At 43.7% G+C, this 17,003-nt stretch overlaps 1 protein-coding gene across 1 annotated transcript in view; it reads left to right on the top strand.

Moving 5' to 3' along the window:
• Nucleotides 1-17,003, top strand: part of tenm1 (teneurin transmembrane protein 1) — a 212,891-nt gene that overhangs the window by 80,526 nt on the left and 115,362 nt on the right. Inside the window, 1 exon segment of the mRNA XM_034223176.1 lies at nucleotides 7,514-7,687. Within this exon segment, the coding sequence (XP_034079067.1) occupies nucleotides 7,514-7,687 (174 nt within the window).

The raw sequence follows: 17,003 nt of genomic DNA, 5'->3' as shown, positions 1-17,003 counted from the left end.
CGCTTTCAAGGGGTTGGTGGAGGGGAGTAAGAAAAACACTTTAGCAGTTCTTGTCTGTCAGAGAGGAGCGAGGGGCCGACAGGCGAGAAGGCGGGAGGGCAGGCGGACCCCCGGGCTCCCAGTCTCTCAACTCTAACGTCGTCTTAGACACAGATTTGTTTTATTGGCTCTGAAGTCGCTCTCCTTCACTCTCCTTCACACTTGTTTTCCCCATTTGTCTTCTCTCCTTCATGACTCTCCTCTCCCCACCTCCCCTGCGTCTTTTATCTCCCTCTCTGCCTTCTTTTCCCTCCATGCATTTCTTCCTCCCATCCCTCAGAAGTTGTGGCTTAGCTAGAGGCTCACACAGCCATGCAGAACTCGGATGAAGAATGGCTTTTACTGTACATGCTAAACTACACGCTAAATCGAATGACTGATGCTCTTGAAAGTGTTTGCTGCCGGGCAGAGCCGGCTGTAGTCTTTGGGGTTGTCAGTCGGAATATGGTTGGCGGTTTGCTCTGCGTATGAGCGAAAAAGAACTTGGCAATCAAGCCTGGGTGTATTTCCGCTTGTGCGAGAATATGGATAAATCATTTTTAACTGACTGCAGTGCTACCTTGGCCCGAATGGTTATCGATAAGGCAGTATATTCACAGTCAATCTCTCCCATTGTGTCTCTCTGCCCAAGCCGGCGCTGTTACTAATGCCTGATAACGGCATGCGTGTAACACAGGCATTAAATAGGAATACTCACACACTAACGCACACAATTTTCTCTCTCCCATCTCCTACTCTTTCTCCCACCAGGAGTGTGAAATCTAATCATCACTGGAGCCCACAATCATTATATCTAATCTGGAGAGACCCACATGCCTGACAACAACAATAGCAGGAACTGCAGCAGCAAGCTAGCACTATCTCTGCTTCTCACAGCGCACACACTGCTGCTTTATATAAACCTGCCTATCTGGAAAATAATGGTAGGGAGAATTTAGTAGGTCAAGGTTGCCATTTTTTACAATGACAATACCGTACGTCTTTGCAATTCCAGCTGTTTGTGTGCAAGACCCTTAATGGAGAGGTTGTTATCTCAGCAGCATTGCTAACTTTATCCTCACACTTCCACCAACGTGTTCACTTATTTCTCGCCACGGTAGTTTTGAGTAACTCCAAAAGAAAGCTACATCAAGCTTCTCTTCCTACTACTACTTAACTGTTTCCAAACACGCCGCTCTCCTCAGCCTGCCACATCTTCGCCGCGCATCTTGGCGGGGTAGCCGACAGCGAGGGTACTGCACAGAAACCCCCTCACAGCTGCGTCGTCCTATTACCTCTGGCAGTCGTCTCACTGTCACACTGATCAATGATTCATGTGTGCGAGGGCCTCGGCCTGTTAGCTCGCCGCGCTGCTGCTCGCCGCCGCTCCCATTATAATGACTGGACTGACTCGCCCGGAAAACTCTCTCTAACTTGTGACGGTTATGTGCGTTTTAGGAAGAGCCCAGGAGAGAAAGATGGACAAAGAGAGTGGGAGTGATGGATAGACAGACAGGGGGAAAAGGGAGTCAGAGAGAAGGTTCACGCTGAGCACATGCTGCTCAAATAACCGACTGCACGTTGTGTCGGAGTGTGAGTTTGTGCGAGTGTATGTACTTTTTTGCCAACACCAAGGATCACATTTTTTTAAAAATCCTATAAGCAAAAGAGTTAGGAAGTGAGTTGAACTGCTGGATTTTTTAAATACATAATATTCTCACTTTAACTCAAATTTTTCTTTTAATAAAGTCCTGAATGTGCGTCCACACAAGTCACATAACATGACTTCATCTGGGGACTTGTTAGTAATACCCTCTTTCTCCGCTAGTTTCCTGTCTGTTTTTATAAACTCAGATGACCAATACATCATTTATGGTAAAAACAAACCATATAAACAACATAACCCCCTGGACAGGGACATGCACAGGAACGGGCTAATGTTGTCCGGGCAACGGCCCGTTTGGCCTTTTTGGCTGACCTGCCCCTCTGGAGAGAGCGAGAGTTTATTTTTATTTTTCCTGTTGTGGCCGAATCAACATGATGAGCCCACAATTAGTATTGTAGCGTCTATCTGCGGGAAACACACTTTGTCAGTGCTGTCATCTGCCGGTGCGTTAAGACCACCTCAGTGTCAGATTTTGGAAAGTTGATTTTGAGTTGTCTCATGGCAGTTAGGGTATAAGGGACAAACCAGGGGACTTTACTTCCTCTTGATACCGTCGGTTATTTACAAAAAAACACTTAAATATAGCCTACTTGTTATTGTGCTTCTGTCTTTCTGTGTCTTTTCATCTGTAAACTCCCTCAACGGGGCCGCTCGCTCTCTTTTCTTGATCGCCCTCTCACGGGTGAACAGTTCAATGTCCCGCTTCATGTCGGATTTCCTGCCATGTCTCCACTTTAGTTTGACCATCTCTGTTACTAAGGTATGGAATACTAAATAAATAAGTAATTAGATACTGTACCTTACCGAATGCAAGTAAGCTTAGCTTATTTTGTTATGAGATGCTAATTACTGTTCAATTTAGTTGATGTAATAATTGTTTGGTTTCTTTTACATTAAAAACAAGTTACAATTTCCAAAAGGTCTTGTGTTTTTTATCGGGGGGAGGCCCTTTTTCCAGTTTAGAGCAATAGCCCCTCCAAATGTCTGTGCACGTCCCTGCCCCTGGATATTTTCACAATACCCTTCTGCACTATTTCAATTAGTTTTGACGAAAAATCAAATGTTCTCTGTTATTTTGGTATAACAGATGGCTTTAAATGCGACCATACCCATGAGCCTCAGCCGCCATTGCTATGGGGAAAAGAAGCCGGTCTGTAGCTGGAAGCAGCGCTGTGGCAAATGTACACACACTTTGTTGTTGCAATTTGGAACAAAGCACTATGTGGCATAGTTGCTGACAGTCATTTCACTTAAAGGAATAGTTCAACATTTTGGCCCGTGACTAGTTTTGTATCCCTTCCATTGTTTTTATAATGTTGTCATGCACAAATAACTCATCAGTACAGCTGCAACAATTAATTGACTTATTGATTTGTCGATCGACAGCATTTTTTATATTTTGAGTTATTGTTTAAAAGTAAAAAAGCCTATAAAAATAGCTGAAAAATGCTGGAATATATATATACATATTTTAAAAACACTAAGCCACACTTTCTGTATACCAACACATCAAACTCTCTCAACACCTGGGGGGTATACTACGAAGCAGGATTTTCGCTTAGCCGGCTAAATTCAGGGAAAACTCCGGCTTTCCGGTCCTACGAAGCTGGTTCTCTTTTTAGCAGGCTAGATCTCCATGGTAACTTATGCTTAGCGGCTAACCTGGTCGGGACCAGGTTAGGTTGCAGGCTAAGAGCTCAACTCAGTGAAAGCACTGCCTGCTGACCAATCAGAGCTCAGTGTGCGGAGTTTAAAGCGATCAAGTCATATTACAGGAGAAAGGAAATACAGAAAAGCTGCCGTCGCAGGAAAGACGGCCGGCAAAAATCACCGACTGTGTGAACGTGAACATTAATAGAATATCACCTCCCATCTTCAGAGCAATCTGACTATTATAACATTAGCATTAAGAAAGCTTACTTAAATATCTGCCACAACATAAGTAACCGGATCAGAGTAACATTAAGTACAGTCCGCGGCATATCACTTCATAATGTAGCCTATATTTTCTTATCTGAGTCAGCTGAGCCGTATCTGGCCGTGCAACACTCACAGTGTCACATACTGTATGCAGAAGTATTATTTTAAGCAACACATTAAGTTGACGAAACACTCGAGACAAATGTAATTAAAGTCAGATCGTGTTTTAGACGGGGCAGTGATATCATAAACCTGTTAATGTACGCATTCAAACACGTTTTCTGTTACCAGCTGTATTCACCTTGCAGGTGCAGCTCTGTGGCTTTTATCCTGGATAAAGTGTTTAAGTCATGGATGTTTAAAGTTTAACTTCTTCATATGTCTAATATTATAGTTGACTTTTCATTCAGGAAGTATGACGCTGCGCTGTCAGTATGCTTCTCCATGTTTGTGATTGGCCGAATGCTCCAAATACCTCTCCTTTCATGTGAACGCGCACCTAACTAGATAGGACACGGCTGGCTTGAGCGATCCACTTGATAACCAGCGTCGTAGTACCGTTTAGCGAGAGCGCGTATGTTTTGGATTAGGCCAACCGGCTAACTCAAACATAGCCAGGTTAGGTTGAACCAGCTACGTAGTACAGGCCCCTGCACTCCTCTTTCCGACCCACTAAATCACAGTTGTTTTCTTACTTTACATTACATTGCATTTAGCTGACGCTTTTATCCAAAGCGACTTACAATAAGTGCGTTCGACCAACAAAATACAAACTTGAAGAAAACAGAATCATATAAGCACATCAGGCTTCATAGAGCAAAAACATTTCAAGTGCTACTCAACTGGCTTTAGGTAAGCCAGTCCTTTATTAGTATATAAGTGCTTTGTTAATAGTTCTATCGCTCGAGGTGGAGTCGAAAGAGATGAGTTTTCAGTCTGCGCCGGAAGATGTGTAAGCTATCTGCCGTCCTGATGTCAATGGGGAGCTCATTCCACCATCTTGGAGCCAGGATAGCAAACTTACTCACAATAACAACCTAACCAAGCGAAACATATTTTTTTAAAACATGTAATTCTCTCTATGGTCCTTGCATATTGTTAGCAGCACCCATACAAACAATCTTAGCCGGGAAAAACACAACGTTTAAATTGGGCATTCTCCCTTATGACTGGACACACTTAAAAACATAGGAAACTAGGTTAAAAAAACAGTTACGCTTTAAGACTTGGTCCTGTCCTTGCCTGTGGCTCCGTAAGTGCCTCTACATTTTGAAGAGCCCATAATTAACCTGGTCAAGTGCAAACAACAAACATGTCATCACTACTCCTAATATTGCCGTAAGGACATTAGGTCCTCAAAAGTACAAGAGCATTCACACACAACTCTCATCACATTCCTGGGTCCTTATCCCTCCTTGTTTCAGTGTGTGTGTGTGTGTGTGTGTGTGTGTGTGTGTGTGTGTGTGTGTGTGTGTGTGTGTGTGTGTGTGTGTGTGTGTGTGTGTGTGTGTGTGTGTTCTGTGCTCTGTGGCCCTAGATGCTAAGTGTTCTAGCAAAAGGTCAACAGCCATAAAGCAGGAGTGTGAGGGAGAAGAAGACAGAGAGAGGCTGATGAGGAGGAGCAGCAGAAGTAGGGTCTGAGGGCCTTTCGAGGAGGGATGGAGTGGTGAGGAGGATAAGATAGAAGAGTCGGTGAGGACTGTTGTTGCAGAGTCGTTACTGGAGTGGGAAGCACTTGGCAAACAGAGGTGTGTGTGGATGTGTGGGGGGGGGCACCGAAGAACAAGGACAAAGAAAAGCAATCCAGATGAGAGGAAGTGAGGAGAGAATGGAGCACGAGAGATTGAACGGTGGAAATTTAAAATGTTTCGGTTTGGGAGTGACTCGTCATCCTTCACTGATTACTCGTACAGACTCATTATGAAACTATGATAGGTTGTTCCACTCCACGGCGTAATATAATGCAGTACAAACAGTGGTGATGCATACAAACCTACATTTGTTAGCACAACGCTACATTTCATGTTTATTTCTAATAGAAGAGTCTCAACAATGGGATGTAAGGTAAATAGAATCTCTGCGGAAATGTCTCTTTATCTATCGTTGTTAGACTAATGTAATTCCGACCATCATCAACATCTTTTTTCTGTGCATTTCTCCCTCCTGTCTGTTAAAGAAAAAGTACATAGAGTCCTAGACAACCAGAAAAGACTTTGCTTAAGACTAAACCCATGACATTGAATGTACAACGCAGATCACTTGGGCATTTTCATACTTTTGTATTTCTCCCCATCATCCGAATGAGTCATCACATTCATTTCACAGCGATGTGTTAATGAGAAAATCCCACACACTGCATCTCTTTTAAAATAAAATACAGAAAAGGGGAGATGTATTTAAAATGGTACCCGCACTGACGTGAAGAATCTGCGCGTGTCCGGCCTCGTCACAGGCTGACAGTTCAATTAGTCTGAATTAAATGATGCATGACGTCTCCCTCACGGCCCTGGTAATCGGCAGTGTTCTGCTCAAAGGAGCTCATATTGTGCTTGAGTAGATAGCTAAACCAACAGTGGCCGGGGCTAGTCAAGGAAGTTGAAGATCCCCTTTAGATTCCAGAGTGGAGCATGGGACTGAATTGGCTTCAACTCTCAGAGCTCATCATGAGCTTTGCAGAGAAAATAGTTCCTTTCCGACTGCTAATGGCTTTGAACTATCTGGAGTTTTAATTAGGTATTCATCAGCTGGGGATCAGGTGTGGGCGAGCGTGTAGGTGTGAGCGTATACACATGAAACTAGCAAGAACATTTTTTGTTAGCGACGTGTTACCTGTGTGCTTGTGTTGGTCACGCCGTGTAATTGTGGATTTGTCTTTCTAAGCAGCCATTTTGTGCAAGAGTTAGCGAGCGCGTGTCAAGTGCTTTTTCAGGGTGTCGGCAAATCAGCCCGACAGAAGACAGACAGCGAAGTCGTTTGAAGTCGTTAGAAGTTCCTCACCTTGATCTGCATTCAGCAGCCATCCTCCGACTGCCATCGCTGCATAGTAACTTTGTGATTTGAGTCTTTGCTTTTGTTTGATGTTCGCAATGTGTCAAAGGAGGAACAAAACAAAAAAAAACCTTTTGCTTTGTTCCTCACATCAGCAAAGGGACATTACCTTTTTAAAGTCAAAAACCAAAGCGGTGTTGGGAGTACAATCTCACATGAATGGCACCTGATGATTGGTCAGGAAGGTGGATGTTTTACTGAACGTTTTATTGACAGACTTGCAAGGCACTAATTAATATGCTTAATGGCCAGGTGTTAGTTGTGTTTTTTTTAACAGCATGCAGGATTGTTGTCCTAGTAAACACTTTTATAAGTGGGAGGAGGTACCCTCCCATCCTCCCATACCCCTTTGTTGTTTGAAAGGCCCATATGGATTGTGAATCGGCAGCAGCTTTCAAAGCATCATTAGTCATGCATAAAAGACTGTATTAGCGCTTTAATACCAGCCCAGGGCTCCGGCTCTGAAGATCTGTCTTAATTGCCCACCCCTACCACAGTCTGCGCTCTTTTTTTTTTTTTTACACATATGTATGCGTGTGTGCGAACGTTTATGTCTGTGTGTTATTTTTATTTCTCGCTAATTGTCCACTTCCTTGCCAGAAACTAATAAGCACATGAACTGAGTGAGAACTCTAAGACGGACATTAAAGAAGATTTAGACACACTCTGTGTGTGCTTTGACTAATGATCTTTTCTATCTGCTTCTCCTCTCCCTTTGACTGTGTGTGTGTGTGTGTGTGTGTGTGTGTGTGTGTGTGTGTGTGTGTGTGTGTGTGTGTGTGTGTGTGTGTGTGTGTGTGTGTGTGTGTGTGTGTGTGTGTGTGTGTGTGTGTGTGTGTGTGTGTGTGTGTGTGTGTGTAGCGGTCCACCTGTTAGGGCTGACCTGGCATCTGCGGCATGGCGAGAGCCAGCTGTATGAGAACGGCGTGATCTCGGCGGATCATCAACAGGAGGACCGCAGCAAACCCCGACCCACCAGCTCCATCCACCTGCTGGACACACTCAACCCTGAAAACGCTCACGCAGGAGAACGAGGTGAGCTGACACGCGTTCAGTATTACACCACCATAACAGATGTTCCATACTCAACTATTGACAAGATTTGCCCGTCAGTAGCAACCAAGCCAATGTGATACAGCGAACTGCAGTTTTGTAATTGTATTGAATGATCACTGGCTTAAAGCGATCCACAAACTTTAACTGCTTTTCTTTATTTATGTGACATTTTAAAAGGAACCAGTGCAGGGGTTTATAAAGCAAGATGAACTGCTCAACCGGGCTACTTACAGTAAGTCAGGCGTATAGTTAGGACAATCTGTTAAAACAAGAGAGGTTTAAATAAGTCCAACCTCTATGACCATGGTTACTTCAGAGTAGCTTGGTCAGTGTAGTTTTAATGCTTAGCTTTACATCAGGCTTTTTGTGTACACGTCAAATGTATCACACATACATAGAGTGAAAGTAGACTATTATATTGAGTATTTGCCTCAAAGTCAATCAAATACATTTTTGGTTTATTACGGCCATTTCCCTCTACTGGCGATACTTACTGACAAATTATTTATATACAGTTATTATCTTCCTGTTTTGGTTATGCAATGGTTGGCGCATATCTTGTTTCCAGTAAATGTAGCCGTCCTTTTCCCTGTAGATCGTACCCGGAGGCAGACTTCAATTTAAATCCAAGGGCACATTGTTATCAGACTTAAAGGGTTTCTTTATATATGGAAGCGTGTTAACAGGCACCTCTGAGTTGAGTTGCATTGTGAGTAATGTAGGTTCAAGGCAAAAAGATTGTTGTTTCTGGTTTATCAAGTGAAGTCTTTTTTTCATTCTTTTAGTGTCTACTGAAAATGCCATAGGGCTGCAAGGCAAGTACTACTTTAAACGTAAGCATTCAAATAAGAGCAGTTTATATACCTGTTGCCAATATGTTGCCAATTGATTATCTTCTTTAAATCCCCTACTGTAAATAAAGTGAAAGGATCAGTCACCCCAGATTTGTTTTAATACTTTTTATTTATCGGCTTATTTCCTTAACAGTAAATTATATAAAGTCATATTTTTATATTTATATATATTATTATATATATAGGTAAATCACAACAAATGAAAACAATTAAACGGGGCAGTCAATTAGCTAACTGACAACATTTATTTCCCTGTATGGATTCATATGTGCTACTCTGTGGCAGAGTCCCGACGGGTGACCCGCAAAAAAGGTGATTCGCGGGTGGTATTTTTTCAAACGCTTTTTTCCGGGTTCGGTTCTGGGTAAAACAAAGATGATGCGGGTCGGGTCGCGGGTATTGCATAATAAATATATTAAAATAATAATAATTTAGTTTAATGTTTAAATCCTCAGACCTCTCCCCCGCGGGACCGCGCATAATCATAACCTCTGCAGCGCATCAATCTGCTGCTGTGCGCGCCACATTCGAGATGGCTGAGGTGAAGCTCTCTAGCGGAGAATACAGCAATTTCAATAACACTTCCTCAAGAGCGAAATCCAACGTCTGGAGGCTTTTGATTCCTAGATGGAGAAAATAACCAACATCCCACGCTTTTTGAGACAAATATGAAACTGCGTGTGTTAATAATTGCATGTTTTCACTGCTCATATATATGCGGGTTCGGGTCGGGTTGCGGATCTTGTGCCGACGGGTCGGGTCGGGTTGCGGAACTAATTGGCAATATGTGCGGGTAGCGGGGCGGGTTCGGTATTGCACGTCGCGGGTGCGGGGCGGGAGCGGGTCTTGAAAATCAGACCCGTGCAGGACTCTGCTCTGTGGATGTAAATAAGGATTGTGATTTCTTTGCTGTGAACAATGTGGTCAGCGCTTGATATTAAAAGTCTACCAGAAGTGACCTCGTCTGCTCTTTCTCTACAAGTAGACTGTATTAAATAAGCTTTGCACAACAAGCTCTGCTTTTCTGAGCCACCATTATTAAACACCCCTACCCCGAATCAACACTCACAAAGGTTAGCTCAGATACAGGCTACATGCTATATTAGGTGCTATACATCTCCCAGAATATTAATCTCATTGTACTTCTGTTTTTTCTCTCTCTGCACACTCAGTTGAAATCCTCCTAGGACAATAACAATTTTTGCGAAAGGATTTAACAGAAGCTGAGTTATTGGAATTAAAGGATGAATTTCCTCTTGAAACGTATACACTAGCTTTTAAACATTATGATTGAGACATTTAGTTTATATCGCATTAGCACCCTCCGGCTTGCATACGTATCACACTCGGCACGATGACTGTTCAGATACGATGGAGACACATCAGTCCAGAGATCAGCCCCAAACTGATTACTCATTTATTAGAAAGGCAAGGTAATTGGTTAATCATGTTCCCTCTTAGCCGCTACGTGACTGGAATAAACTCCCCTCACTTGGCCGTCTCTCAACTAGCCAGAGGAATGACTAACACCAATTTAACCCCGTGACATGGGACATTAATTGTGAGTGTTCCAGGTCATGAAGTCAGGCAGGACACAGCAACCTTCACGCTCAGACCGACTCTGATGGATATTACATCGGATGCCGTCAGATTCCATGTTCAGCACTTACAAGGAGACTGTGCGAGCCAAACTGCTACCCGCTGCAATTTAGGCAACCTGGGACATCCCTTAAGCAACTATTCTTGATGAATCCTCACATTCGGAGGATTAACGCTCTCATCGGTAGCTAAATCCTCCAATAGAGCGCGCAGGGGTCATGGAATTCGCTTCCGTGAGTGTTGCGTCACAACAATCTATTGTTTCAACTCCTATTGCTCTAAATGCCTGATGGAAGCTGGGAAATCAAAATGGGCAAAGCTAAGCCGTTGATGCAGGGGGCTCAGATTAATAAAATTGGCATGGTGGAGGTGGTCCCCGGGCAGAGGAGGGCCAGAGAGATTAGAGATTAGACTGTAATCCAGTGTGGCAGATTATCACGCTCATCCCGCTGTACCCATCACCTCTCACACCAAGAGACCACACAATCCCCTAGATTACACGGGGAAGGATGGTGAGAGGAGGCTGCTGGGAATGGAAATGATAGAAAAACAAGACACGGAAGGGAGAGGATACAGCGGATTGACGGCAGGAGAGGGAAAATCAGCCAATCACCTTTAAGGATGTTTGAGATATCGATCATCAAAGTGGCTCAAAATGACATTTAAATATCATTTTCATTAGACAACTGTTATCAACAACTGAAGAAGCCAAGCAGCGACATGTTCCTTTTTTTTAATCCCGTAATAAATGGTTTTATTTCTGATGCGCTGCTATAACCATAAGTTACAACACAGCAGTGGGAGCATAAAGATACCCGAGGAGATTGATTGGAGGATAGTTATCAGTTCCTGCTTGTTTTGATATAAACCGATGACACAGAGGGGAGAGATGAAACGAGCTTGGCGGAATGATTGGAAGCTAGTAATCTGCTTGTATTCCCGTTCACGTATTTTTATTGTTGTTGTTTTTATGTCAACTTCAATGCCATAAAGACAGAGGCTCTCTGTTTGATTTGTTGGCCCGACGCCGGCATCAGTACGGGATCAGCAGAATCGTAAACCACCATTCAGCCTGCGGCACGGCGCTAGATGCTAATTGACATGTTGTGTCATCCGCGCATGGCTAGTGTCTTGTCAAGCCGTGCACGTGCTGTGTTTTATGTTCTTGGGGCTCTCTCTCTCAGAGATCACCAGGAGCCCCTTCTTAGTCCTCCACACATTAAAGCCTCTCTAATTACTGCTACATTAATTGCCACTCACCCCATGATAATCAACCTCAGGCAGGCGTACATGGTGCATGTGCTTGTCTTCTATATCCAACATGCATGCCCACACATATAGAAACTCCTCCTGTGCAGATGAAAGCCAAAGATCCCAGAGTAGAATTTTTCTTTTTTTTCTTCTGTCAGTGGATTCCCCTGCCTTAATGAAGTACATTGAAGTCTGAGAATAATATTTCAGTCAACGTGGAGACGCCGGATGTATTAATGATATGAAATGATACAAAGTGACATACAGTAGAGCGGCATATTGCCTCATTATAATGAGGAGATGATGAAAGTCGGGCTTTGGGATTGCCATCTGAGCCTCTGAGATGTGTATATAAAGCCTGTTTATGAGAGGAGGGTTAGTGGCCAATTGTTTTCACTCTATCCGGCAGTTTGGTTGGAAATGGTGTGTGGATGGATGGAATGTGACACAGACAGAGAGGAGGGCTCTTAAAGAGCACATCAATATTCTAGCCTGTGTGCGGAGAGAGCGCAGGGGAGAGAGAAGCCGAGCAGTGCGTGTGCTCGCAGGCGAGAGTGCATATCGCATGCATGTATGTGGGAAAAAGGAGTCGTGTCTGCGGGTGAGATGAATGTGTGCGTACGTGCTGGTGCATTGTGCAAATGCTGATGGACTGCTCCCTGTTACACTGGTCTCATTGATTTTCTCACGCTGGGATACAGTCTCGGGATGTAGCACACACAGACACAGACACACACACACGCAGGCAGGCAGGCAGTGAAAGTATAGATCATTTAGTGAACCCCCTGCTCGAGCTGCTCAAGTTGAGAAAGCAGCAGCATTTCTGTCTGTGTCTTACTCAGCCTGCATTCAAAACATCTCTCCAGCTGAAGAAATTAAACATTATTTCAAGTGGCAGTCAGTATTTACACTTTGGATGACACATCTTGTGGCGGGCAGGGGGCTTTGTAGTGCTCACTCTTGGCATTTAGAGTAGTAGATTGATGTCTCAGGCTCTGGCAAAAAATAATCAATGTCACTTTTTAGTTTTTCTTAGGAAACAGACTTTCTTTTTGATTAAAATGTACTACTTTTTTTACTTTTGCCTCAGTTTAGACAAAATGGGTTTGAATTTGAGTTTGGGGGCATTTGTTTCATTTAGGCTACTACATAGTAATGACTCTCTTAACCAGGTCATGGCCATTTCTACTGATCACAATTCCATTGATGAGGTCTACTAGAATAGATGTACATTGTTCAATGTTCCAAAATCACATTGGTTTCTCATACAGCATCTCTGTATAGTATGTGTATTCACTCTCTGTCCTACACGGCTTGTTGGAGCTCCTGCCCCCCCCCCCCCCCCCGCCCTATGAGCCCACTGTGCTCTGATGTGTGTTTATGTGTTACAATGGCGTTTGTTAGCAACCAGAAAATGACACCAGTAATGACAAACAGATGAGAATGCTGCGTGGGGTCTGGGGGCCGTGTTGGCGGGACGTTGCGGGGCTCGCTGCTCCGCCCTTTGATACTCGAGGAGCCGACAGTGTGAGCTGTATTACTGGTGTCATTTCCTGGTTGCTGCTTGGGGTCTGCGAGACAGCGAGAGACTCAGCCTGAGCACACACACATGAGTGTGTGGCAAACTGTGAGTGGAGATCCACGGAGCCACAGCTGAGAAAAGATAAGGCTGAGTGAGTGTGTGTGTGTGTGTGTGTGTGAGGAGCTCCACGGATTAGTCCATTTGGACCTGGGTATCGTTAAGTCACCATACTCAGGAAGAAACAAATGGAAAAAGAGAAATCTCCAACGAGGCGTTCTGGGGCAGCACAGACAGGTCTTCTCTGTGTTAGAGTTGTACTCGCTACAGGGTGTACTTTGAGGGTTTGTGACTTTGCAGACCGTTTACATGCAGAAAAACCTTCATAACACACAAGGGGACGGGGAATAACCGGAAAAGCATGACATGGGACTTTAAATATTGTACTTACTTACTCAAATACTTACAACTGTAATTCCTCGTTATATAAGACAATCAATGTTTTCCATACAATCACATGAGTATAGACAATACAACAAATTGTTTTGGATTGAACCATCTGATAGGACATCACGTATATGAAATGTGTTATTTTCACATTGATACATCAGCATTACATGATTTCATTATGTAGCTCATCATTATATCACAATGTCACTCATAGTGTCATATATGTGCAGAAAGAAGTACTTGTGCTGATAATACTGTACATTTACTTGAGATAGATTTGATTGGCTTTTCCTTGAAAAGTATTTTTTTGTTACAATTATTTCCTTAGTACAGTTGTCCTTAACTTGTGGCATGGGGTCCCAACATAAGTTAAGTAGTCACAAGATGGAAAAAGAAAACCATGTTTGAGATTTATTTTCTGACTTTTCAATAAAGTCTTATTTTGGGAGGAGCCCATCTTTGAAAAATCCTTAACTCAGAGTTAAAACATTCTGTGGTAAACATGCTTGCATGAATAATTCTAACCAGACCAGCCCACTTAACAGCAGTAAGAAGATTCAAGAGGACAGAAAGGAGAGAAACATTTGAATGGAACTGAATGGAGCATTCCGTTCTGATTACCTACAGGATGAAGCTGCTTGAGATGATCACTTTCCAAGGCCCTTGAAGCTGGGATAGAAAGGGTTTCATGGCATCATTGGGGGAAAATACCATCATAACATTTCATCATATTGTACTTCTATTGATGCCCCACGCTGGGAATCAACTACTAAACCTTAAACGTCATCTTGATTGTGATTGAGCTCTTGATCCTGTTTATGACCGTTAAAGATGAGAATTACCATCCTGTTGACTTTGCTAACTTGTGGTTATGTGAAGCTCTTTGAGATGACTTGCTTTGATTTGAGGCTTTAGCTGCAGAATTAGAGAGCTTTCTTTCTAACAGTCTAGCCTCCTGCTAACTGTAGCCATGAGCCTCTCCCTGTGGTTAGCAGAAGCCTAAATTATTAGCAGCATTTGCTCCCATCAGGCCCTTACCCTCACTAGATTAGTACAAGCTACAGGCAATGCAAACGTGTGCTTTGTCCATGTGCCATGTCATACAACACACATTACCTGTGTTACGATGTAAGTGCACTCAGAGTGTTATGCAGGGGATAAGTTTGTGAACAGGCAACCTCGTCTGTCTCAGACGTAGCCCGAGGCCTGACGGTAGAAGGTGAGGACGAGAGAGTAATGGAAGGGCCTGAGGCCAAGAGCATTATCTCCGCCTGACTCTGACTGACACTCATTAGGCTGCACAGTGAAGAGAGGAGGCTGAAAGCTTATTAAACCTACTGCTCAAAAGGCCCTTAATTGAATCCAAGTAATTATAGAGACCTTGCCCATTGTGATATTTTTATTCATCCTGCGGCAAACTCAATCTCTCCTGCATTCGGAACACTATTAATGTTGTCTGCGCCAATGTGTGTGAGATTCACACACAGGCCTGCACTTCAGCACCGACTAACAGTGTCTCACACACATATACCCACACAGTTCCGCTCCCCTAAGACATGTCCCATCACCAGGACCCCTGCTGCACTTTTGAGTCTGTTCCCGCTTCATTAGAATCTGAGGGATAATAACATTAATTCCAAAGACAGTTTAGTTCCTTTGAAAATAGATTACAGGTGTAATTGTTTTACCTGAATAACCCGTAGGCAAGAGAAATTAATTAGACCTTGTGTCCCAAGTCCTAATGTAGCTCATTTCTTTCACTGGCCTGGCACACACATACTAGTCACACACACAGGACGCAGATGGACTGACTTTGAGATTCCAGCATTTTAAATGAAGGATGATGGATGACAATATAACGATGTAAGCTGGTCATTAGAAACGTGAGAGCTTCCAATCTGAAACCAGATGTCCTGTAACACGGGAGACTTTGGATGGCTCATTTAGGTGAGATGATTGCATATTTGTGTGCAGTATGTGTCGAACATTGCGGTTGAGCGGTGTCAACGAGGGCATTAGCTGTGTTATGTGCACACACCACTACCACTATAATTGGCTGAGGCAGCATCATTATTATACCATGCAGTATGTTGCTTCTAAGAAGACCTGCCCACCAACCCTCTATCGTTTCCATCAAGGGTCCGTTGTGCATGATGGCAGACATGAACAACACTTTCATCAGCCCTTTAAACAAGCTCAACAATTTTTTTTTTTTAAACAATCCTTAATACATTTGTTGCTTACATCTTATTTCTGCTGTCAACCAATGATGAAAAGCACAAGAAGATTTATGCGGTGCCATTTATTTTTTATTATAACCGATGATTGTCAAGCAGCTTTTTTCTTATTAAAGCTGCAAGATAGCACGGTGTGAAGGAATGTAACTATCTGCATGCAAGTTGACAGTAACAGCGGTAGAGACCTTGCATTAGAACCAAATGGTCTCTGGTTGAAGTCCCAAACAGACCAGAATACATACAGTTGATCAAATCAACTGCTCCCTGGTGCTGTAAAAACACGGCAGCCCCTTACTCTAACACTATTAAATGCATGTGTGTGTTCAGACCCAAAGGTACAGTATGTATACTAACAGAGGGGATATCTGAATTCCCCCTGGTGAGATAATTAAGTGGCTTCTCGTTCTATTTAAGCACACGTCTCGTTTGCCTTCCAAGTCAATGCAAACGGATACGCTCTGTTTTGAAAGATATTCTCAAAGAATGGTCTCAGGTTAAGTGGTGAGAAACACGCGGAGCGGTGCCAGTGGAACACGTTGATTGACAGCAGTAATCCGAGCAGCTGGGGAGGCCTGGAGGAGCCCTGTGATCCGTCTGGTTTCAGCGGGACTCCCAAAAGGCCTCGAACCTCCCCCCTCCTTTCACTGGAGCAGCCGTACGCTCTGCTGCTGAGACAGAAAGAGAATCGCAAGAAAGCTTTTTCTTCTTGCGTCAGCAGCTGTAACTCGACACGGCCGACTCCTCTTTGGACATCGTCCACCCGTCTCCTCTCTTCGCCCTCCTGTTCACTTTTACAGCTCCCGTCTCCACAACCCCCCCATCCCCTACCCTGAGGGTCACTTTCTGTCCCTGTGTTGCATCAGTCTGAGGGGCTTAGTAATAAGCATCAGAGGGGCCTGCCTGCTCATCTGCCCTCTAGCTTGCCAGTCAGCCCGCTCGCCGGCTCGCCTTCACGCCTGTATGCCTGCCAGTGTTCTGCCAACTGCCATGCCCTATTCATGTCCCATTCATCTATTGTTGAATAAAAGGCTGCTTTCCTCGGGACATCCATCCCTCTGCTGGCCTTTTTATTTTTTTTGTGGCGAGGCACAGGAGCGAGGATTAGCATTAAAAGGAATAGACTGCTGAGGTAGACTCGGCAGGAATGCATCAGTGCACACACCTCAGTTCTGCCAAGCTGCTTATATTCTGTTTTAGTAGAGCTTTTTATTACTGGGACAATTTATGCCTCACACAGGACACCTGTCTCTCTTTCATTATAAACCTTTTTAAACTCTCTTTTTGTTCTCTTCCCCCTCTCATGTTTCCCTCACTTTGTCTTATTCCGCTTTCCTCTATCAAGCTCTCCTGTCCCAGATCAGTTCAATCAATTAACCAAATAGTCA

The sequence above is a fragment of the Gymnodraco acuticeps genome, unplaced genomic scaffold (assembly GCF_902827175.1).
Source record: "Gymnodraco acuticeps unplaced genomic scaffold, fGymAcu1.1, whole genome shotgun sequence".
Lineage (NCBI taxonomy): Eukaryota > Metazoa > Chordata > Actinopteri > Perciformes > Bathydraconidae > Gymnodraco > Gymnodraco acuticeps.
This window is presented reverse-complemented; position numbering and strand designations above follow the sequence as displayed.